The following is a 9,088-nucleotide window of genomic DNA, read 5'->3' on the forward strand; positions in this document are numbered from 1 at the left end:
CGCAATGGCGTGAAAATCATTGCAAAATGCACAAACAACGCGACGGCAAACTACGAACGGTAAACTACAACTCAATTTTGTTGAGAAAGAAATAAATACTCGCCTTTTGAAGAACTTTGAGGCCTTTAATTCCACTGCTTTTTAGTCCTTTTAAATTTACAACGGTTGGTAAACTCGAGTAAACAGCTATTTCGATTTTGGGGAGCAAAACTTTCATGTGTTCGTTCGTCTCGCTGCGCACTGATTTCGCGCGGAACTGAATCCCGTTCCGTTGATTCCCTGCGGCCCGCGTACCGTTGACCGCGGTCAAGATCGGAAAATTCCGCCCGCTCCCGGAACCAATCAGATTGCAGGATTTGGTTCATCTTGCCCGCTCACGCGCTGAGAAAAAAATAAATTAATATATTTCCCACTTACAATATTTACTTACGGTGAATTACCTACAATCAGAAACCCATAAGGGTTGAAACGTATAACTCCTTATGATTTGCATTGTACAAAGCGTTTGCACATTCGTTTGCACTAAGTACCATATTTAAAAAATCACGAGAAACATTTAACCAATCAAAATTATAATATTTGGATTAAATAGCTCGCGCTTGATGGCGTAATCTTGTTTTTTAACAAGCTTGGTTAAATAAAGTTAAATTTGGTTAGATTCCCCTGTTGCATCTTCATGAAGTAGTCTGGAGAACTTCGCTACGATACACCTACTGAATTTCTTTAGTTTCTGTAAGAAATTTACAGCGTTTAGGTCGGAATCCAAGCAACTTACCACAAAACCAAAAATTATATTGCGTGTGTCATTACGTGTATAAAGCATTCGCGTACAAATTCTTCGTGTTTCCAAATATGGTACTTAGCAAAATGAATATTCAAACGCTGTGTGCGCGCGTTACACGTTTCAACCCTTATGGGTTTCTGCTACAATATAATACTCGTATAACCCTGAAGATAATAACCATCACTAAGCTATGCGCCAGAACCTTCGCATTTTAAGTGAAATTGAGTTGTTTTAATATTTGCTGATCATAATTCACTGGAAGAATTGAGTTTTGGAAGTTAAAACAATCTTTGTAACTTGCGCAGTAATGAACGTAAAACAAAAATTCAAGTGTCTTCAGAAAGGAATTAGCAAGTGGCATATTTTTAGCTATAAGCCAAATGATACTTCCTATAAATAATGCCCCTTTATAAACTACTGGTGAGGATGTTTCTAAATATATATTTTTCTGCAGACAAACTTGAGGGCCTTGATACTTGTTCCCATAGCTGCAGGTTTTTATGGGATGGATTCGGTCAATGGAAAAATAACCAGTGGAAGCAACATCTTGAAGGTTGGAACTGTTTAGGTATTGATACTTTTAGCAGACGCGCCCTTTAGAAACGTCCGACAAAACCTGTCAATGTTCTCGTATCCTCAGCATGGTGACCTGTGGTAATCCAGCCGGAAGGGTTCAGTATCTCAGCTGAAAGTGTATATCATTAAAATAAGTTCTATGGAAGATTTTTTTTCGATGTGAACAAAACACGATATTTTGAGCAATTTTTAAAAAAGTTCAAATTTTTACAAAGGGCTCTTCCACTGACGACATTTTTATAAATAGTACAAGACAATAAGATGCACAACACTCACTATTTTCCTTTATTTTATATAAAATTTAAGAATCCAAAGTAACGCGTGTCCCAAAAACTACGTCACATGACGTCACATGCCTCTCCTTGTGAGCCCGTCGACTTGCTGATCCGCGGGAGTGGTTCACAAAAAGTTAAGAACTTAAGAAATCGTAAAAAAATCGCGTTTTTCAACCCATTTGTTTCACTTCTTTTGGTAATATGTTATTTTGCTTGATCAAGGAAAAATAATAAGGTTATGGGCAATTTAAGGATAACAATTTCTCTCCAGTTGTGAAAAGTAACAGAAGAATAAAATTGGCGCCGCAATGGTCGTCAAGGAAATCGAACTGTTGAAGGTGAAAACCTCAGTTTTGTGTAGGCTATGCAATGAAAGTCGCTCAAGAGCTTTGCATGCCTGTTGCTCACTGCTGTCTGCTTTCATAAGCAAATTTGCGAGAGAGTGATTCTCAAAATAGTGGGGATGATAGCTCCAAAAGTGCAGAATAGCACTTAAAGTAATAGTTAAAAAGTATGCGGTTATATAAATCTATAAGCCGGGAACAGGATGTGATCCAAGAGCAAATTCCTTGCAGCGTTTTAACACAAGGAAGCTTGTCTGTGGGAAGTGCCATGTGAATTATTTTATGATATTAGGGCATTTCTGTTTACACGAACGTAGACAAGTACCCCAGGGCCCCTCGTATACTGCGTTCGTAAACAACCGGGACGCTCCAAACAAGGGTGACTGGAGAACTGGCTATCTTGTGTAATTGTCGATGCCACTTACTAATATATATATATAATTTATTTATTTACAACAGAGTCTTACACTTGGTCAATGCCGCAAAATTACACAAAGTCCGGAACCTTTTGGATCTACGGTGATTCGTTGGGCCTTCTGTTTTTCAGGTCCGTCCGGAATCAGTCCTTATGCAAATCACTCTATGAACAGTGTAAAAACAGTTACATTTATATTTATCCTTTTGGCAAGGCTGGAAAGAATTCTGATCTTGATTTCAAACCTTCAAAAGTCATCGAAACCATAGTCAAGGTTCTTCGCAGGCCAGAAATGCAGAAAGAGGAAAGTGCCTTGCTTCTAAACCTTGTCGTTCATTTTGTAAAAGATGTCAATTTTACCACTTATCAGAAGCTTATAGATGACTTGATAGTGGTTTTGAAGGAAACGGAAGTTAATCCACAAGGCGAGAGAGTTCCAAAGTATAAGGCTAAAATCATTTGGAAATCATCCACTGCCATCTGCAAGGAAAACGCCAAGTCATTAAACAAGACCAGCTTTCGATTCTTCACCACTCAGGTTTGTCACTACAGGTGAATTACCTGGCGATAGCCCACTAATAAACCATCACGACAGTTCATTCGTGTCACGCTTTGTGATAGTTAGACTATCAGTCAATGGAGCCTTGTATCAATTGAACGCTGATATAAATAATGGAAGGAAATTTCATAGCAATGCATCCTGTAGTGAGGTATTGGTACGGGAAAGAAGTGTAATACTAATGCTCATAGGCGGCGAAGCAGGAGGGGAGGGGGGCAGCGGCGCTTTATTTTCCCCAACCGAATTTTTTTTGTGTGTGTGGGGGGGGGGGGCTCAGCCCCCTCACGATTTGGTGCCGAAAATATCGCGAGAGCAGCGTAAAATTGGTTTGTCAAGATGTTCCGTCTCGTGGGTGAGCTCTAACGTCTTCGAAACTTCTTCGGGAAATTTCGTTTATCTTCGGAAAAGTTCGAAAAATGATCAGAAACGTTCGTATGGCCTTCGAACAACAATCGGAGAATTCTCGGACATCTTTGGTCTAGAAACTGCTCAGAAACAAAATGTTGCTAGAACGGAACAAAGTTGCTCCAAATTTGAAATACTGCCGAGTATTTTTGAAACAGTTTTAGCCCCCTCCCCTCCCCCCACGTTCTAAAACACGAGAGGCACATAAGGTCGCTAAAGCTAACTCTGTCCCTGGGGGAAACTTAATGCGGACTCTTCCCCAATGCTTACTTCCCTGAAGCAACTGTACTATCCAGAAAAAGAGACATATATTTTATCAGGCAAAGCTAACTAACATTATTTTCTCTGTTCTCTCCTTTTAGCGGGTTGCCCTCTTCAGCGCCTACTCCATGTCGGCCATGTGTAAAGCAGGGTTTGACGTCATAGACGTGTATCCGCTGACCGATTCCTATCCACTTAGATGCAGAGATCATGTTCACTACTCTGACCAAGTGTTTGGCATGCTGGAGAGAATGCTTGAGCAGTATAAAGTGCATAACAACAAAGGACCCGAAAGAAATGAACGAAATGGTAAAATAAAGCGATGTATAAGTCAAGAAGAGTTTTGAAAGCGTAAATAGAATATGATCTTGATGGAAGAGAGCAAAGCACTTGCTCCGAGGAAGGGCTAACGCTCGAAACAATAGAAGATTTTTTTCGTTCCCTCAATCCCTCCATGGTCTACAGCATCGCAATGAAAAACTATACAACTTCTGCAATTGCAACAAAATTGAAGATAACTCACTTTTTGTTAGATTGCCCAGTTTATTCTCTGGTACGAGACATATTCTTCTCTAAAATAGAACCCAAACTCCCATTACTAAGACTACTACCACGCGATACACTATTATCACATCTTTTGAGTTCCACTGACTACAGTGTAAACATTAAGCTAATTTCATTTATCTCGGCACGCTTTGAATTGAGAGACAATGGCTGCGGTCACATCTAGACTGCTAACTATAGTTAAGACGGCGTTAACTATAGTTAGGTATTTCGGTAATGTGACCGCTTCTCTGTTCACCCTAACTATAGTTAGAAAATTTACGCCTCGCTGATCCAAAACAATACAGACTAACTATAGTTATACCCTAGCAGGGTTCATGGGTTAGTTTTAAGTTTACAAACGAAAAACCAATCAGAATGCGACAATTCTTTTCGCACGTGCGAGATGAATATAAATATGCGAAAAAAAAGCGTGAAGGGAAGGAAAAAAAAAAGAAAAACAACATGCCAAGAAATTACATATCACCAATGTTAGCAAAAATAAAGCTTGAATTCTTCGGCTTCTAGCATCCTTACTTCACTTTATTTTCTTCGACGCCGAGGTGCCGTGCAAAAATAGAAAAAATAGAGGAACAGCTAGACATAGATAAACAACAAGGGCTGTCATGAACTAATTTAAATTCGAAATTATTCAAAAGCTAATCAGAACTAACCATATAGTTAACTGCATTGGTGTGACCGCAAAGACGACCGAAAGTACTAACTATAGTTAGGTATGACGTCACGTAACTTGAGACTAACTATAGTTAAACTTTAGTTACGTCGTAGATGTGACCGCAGCCAATCTCGTTACAATGATCACCACTTCGAAAAGTTAAATGAATAGTTATTGTTAGTAATTCTTTCATTTTGTTATTGTTATGTTTTGTCTACTTTACTAGATATCTTAATTAATGAAATAATATGTAATTAAACTTAAGTAGCTTTTGCAATACTACCAAATTCCTATGTAGTCATGCAAATACAGCTTGTTGTTGTTGCATCTACTAAGGAGATTTCACCACGTAAGATAGCACCCCTCTTCAACAGCTAAGATTCCATCCTTCAGTAACATCAGTGAAGGAGACAGAGATAAGTTCCCCCGCTAAGAATAAATTCATCGATTTAGGCGCGCATATTGCGAAGCTGGAACAACCAATAAAATCTCTACAACTCGAAAATAAACATGTTTTAAAAAACGTCGACGAACTGCTCACAAAACCAGTTCGCAATAACACACAGGATTTCCAAATCATCAGTTTATACTGCTTGTACAGTCAGGAATGGATAGGTACTTATAAAATGTGAATTGCTCGGGGTCCGGGGTCATTGTGTTATGTTATTGGATAAAACACTTTACTCTCATAGTACCCCTCTTCACCCAGGTGTATAAATGGTTACTGGCGAACAAATACTGGGGGTAATCCTGCGATGGACTAACATCCCATGCACTGGGTAGTAGAAATATTCCTAGTTGCTGCAGAAACTGGGATTAGCTCCGGCAATATGGGCCACTTGGCTCGATGGGGGCTTTACCTATCATATCTCATTTCATGATTGACACATTTTCTTTTGTTATTTAACATACAACCCTGTTGAGTATTAACTAACTGAAAGTCCGGGTAGGGCTTGATAATGTAGCAGGGAAGAGCGGGGCTTATAAATTGAATTTATGAATAGGAATGAGGGATTTATTCGTATAAATCCCTCCTTTCAGGGCTTTTCAATGGCGAACTTCTACGACCAATTTGCTGAGCCAATAATTTAGTTCCTCGTTTTTAGTGATATCGAGACTTGTCAGGACTGACTTAGGGAAGTGTAACTCCAGTTTCGCTTCGATTGCATTCCGTTTCGCTCCATTCATTCCGTTTCGCTCCTCCGCCCATTCAGTCCAAGACGAACTGCCCACGATTTTTTTACTCCTTTACTCTTGTATTTGACGTTATTCTAGATTCCTTCCTCTCATTAAGTTCTTCATCATCCACTATGCAAATTTGCCTGTGTGTCGCTTTCGGTCTATCCTTGAAGCTTCCCTCAGAAACAATTTTGTTAATTCTTCCGCACACGCATTTCTTGAAGCAGGCTCATCACTGCCTACTACTGGGTCGAAAATAGAATCAAAACTAAAATTGGGTATTTCTTGCGAACAACTATTTTGGGTCAGGAAAAGCTCCTCTTCGCTGTCCGTGATGTCCATAATGACAAACAATAAGCAAATGAATGAGTTGTTTGAAAACCATTCGTTCCGTCCTGGTGTACCGAAAAAACTCGTAAACAAGAATAATAATAAAAAACACATCAACCGAGAAACAAAGAAAATACAATGCTTGGTCCCTGCTGGAGTCGGCAAAATATCAAAGTACAAAGAAGTCTATCGCTTTCCGCTCACGAATTCTCAAAACAATTTCTCACAGTCCTGTGAAAAAAAATCCCACATTAGGTCGCTTTTATTGTCTCTGACTAGATCCGATGAAGGTGCGAGTGTACTTATTAGCCGGTATTTGTCTCCTTGAAGAAAAGGTCGTTATTTAAAGATCCCTCATGAAATAAGTCAGATAAATACCTCGAACGTCGGTATTAATCCATATACATCCATATGGATTAATACCTCCGTTCTCGGTAAAAATGTATCTCAGACTGAAGGAGTTTTTATTTACTAGCTTTACAATATTTGGCAAAAACTGCGACTGGAAAGGTGATTTTTTACCTGGTTTTATTAAAAAATGTGCTGGCTGTTGGTTTCATAGTAAAAAAGCGTGGTTACACAGATACACATTTCAGGGGATCGTCATTGCATATATTTCTTTTGATGCTGAGTGTTTTGCAACTACTTGTTAGAATTCTAAGCACTTTACTAAATATTTCAAGGCACTAGCAGTGTCAATTAAAGCGTGTACTGTGGCAAAAACAGGCACAGTCACTGTTATGGCGCAACTGGCACAGTCACCGCAAGCAGTATCAGTGGATGGCAATTTGTACTTACTTTTGACATGAAACCTGCTATGTAATGATTTAACCCTTTCAGTGCTAAATTTCTCCAAAAACAGGCTTTTTTTCAACCGTTAAACTGAATTTTTGATGCTACGATCCTGAATTTCCCTTAACTTTGCTTAAAAAGCACTTTTCCACAATGCAGCAAGATTTTGATGAAGATTCCATTGGAAAATGTACAAAATTGTACTTTGGCGCATGCGCTTAAGCTAAAATTTGGACTTTTTTTTTTGCTAAATCGTTTCCCATTTTTTTTTTCTTGCTCCTTTTCCTTTCGTTTCTCTCGGCTTTGTCATTTCCACTTCTTTCTACTGTATCCGTCCTTCCTTTAGACCAAAAAAGTTTTGATTAAAACATTAGTAAACCCTGAAAAGAAGACCTCGATCTTTTACAGGTGTTTTGGCCTGTTTAAGCACCGATTTTGCACCAAAAAGTGATTGACTTTTTCTCGATTAGCTCTGTCAGGATGCGACCGATACGCAAAATGAATAGTTCTTTAAAAAGGTCAAACCTAGCTCTATCAGATGCTTATCACCAAAATCTGCTGACTTTCAAATTGATGACGTCACAAGTGGTTCATTGACTGCTCCTCCAAATGTCGACAAAAGTCGACTTTAGCAGTGAAAGAGTTAAACCACCTACACTGTACGTTCATTACAAACATAATTTAACGTTTTTAGTATATAATTTCAATAACTCAAAATATTTACAGTAACTTACATTTACAGCTCTTTACTGAAAGCTAAAGCCCCATTTACACGCGCTAAAAATTAATTGGCACGGCAAATTTTTGGCACCGTGTCCAAACCATTTCGGCACGGCACTACCCATGTACACAACCAAAACAGCAAGGTTTTCTCCTGCTTGGCACGGTTCCAGTTTTTATATCGCATCCCTACTGGAATGCAGAAAAATGTTTTGCTGTGATTGTTCATCTTGCTTTCAGTACAAAACATGAATTTTATCGGAAAGGAACGAGTTGTCGACCATTCAACATATTCAAGAGTGTTCAGGGGCAAAACAAATCGACATCTGAAAGGAGTTGACGAAATCAGAAGAAGAAGATTGAAAATAAATGGCTTTTTGCAGTGATGGTGGAAGTGGCTTTCACACCGCGATTTTTTTTAAAGCGGGAGCTTTCTCTTATTTTCTTCCTCGGTGGCATTCTCATCCCCCAGAACTTCTCTTTTTTGTACTCTTTTCGCCGACCACGTGACTAAAAGAAACAAAGTCTCTAGCTTGGGGCGAGAATACGGCACTGGCCGCCATTTTCGTAGAAATTACGCATGCGTCACAATTGTTTTCGGCACGGTGCCTCGATTTACCCGCGCCGAGAGAAATTGGGTACTGGTGCCACATCTTTTTGGGACCGGAACGTTAACACGTCGATAATTGGGAGTGCCGTGCCCAAAATTGTCGGCACGGTGCCAAAAATTTGCTGTGCTGATTTTTTTTGCGCGTATAAATGGGGTTTAAGAAATAATGAAAATGGCGACCTTTTTCAAAAGTCACACGCATACAAAGAAATTTATTGTTTCCAGTCTCTCACAGCGTCCATCCGGGACTTTCAGCGAAGAAAAGACACGGATGAAGCATCGATGGCCATTTTGAAAGTTGCGAAATTTACATCTTTGGATTAAGCTTGTATAATCGACGATGTAGTTACGATTTTTGCGGTCAGATTTTAACGTAAGTAAAGAATAAGCGTTATTTATTTATTTTTTTATTTCCTCTTATTAGATGCTGCAGACCATGGAAAGATTGAATTGAGGGAATGGAAACATTTTTTTTAATGTCTTTAGGGTTATCCCTTCGTCGGAGCAACGAAGGCCTAACGCTGAAAATGTCAGCTTTCTAAAATTCACTATGGGGGTTTATTTACTTTGATCAACTCCCAGTTGATTAAACCAGTTTTTTTAGAATCTAATAGCGTTG

At 39.1% G+C, this 9,088-nt stretch overlaps 1 protein-coding gene across 2 annotated transcripts in view; it reads left to right on the forward strand.

The window, feature by feature from the left end:
• LOC144634826 (uncharacterized) overlaps positions 1 to 4,061 on the forward strand; it is a 56,487-nt gene extending 52,426 nt beyond the window's left edge. Inside the window, exons 4-6 of one of the 2 annotated variants that reach the window (XM_078493862.1) lie at positions 1,279 to 1,337; positions 2,439 to 2,932; positions 3,721 to 4,061. In XM_078493862.1, the coding sequence (XP_078349988.1) occupies positions 1,279 to 1,337; positions 2,439 to 2,932; positions 3,721 to 3,966 (799 nt within the window). In that variant the 3' untranslated portion in view covers positions 3,967 to 4,061. Of the gene's footprint in view, positions 1 to 1,238; positions 1,338 to 2,438; positions 2,933 to 3,720 lie in introns of both variants that reach the window. The other variant, XM_078493861.1, reaches the window with a different exon arrangement.
• The last annotated feature ends 5,027 nt before the right edge of the window (positions 4,062 to 9,088 follow it).

This window comes from Oculina patagonica, chromosome 13 (genome assembly GCF_052425735.1).
Source record: "Oculina patagonica isolate OP01 chromosome 13, crgOcupat, whole genome shotgun sequence".
In the NCBI taxonomy this organism is placed as follows: domain Eukaryota; kingdom Metazoa; phylum Cnidaria; class Anthozoa; order Scleractinia; family Oculinidae; genus Oculina; species Oculina patagonica.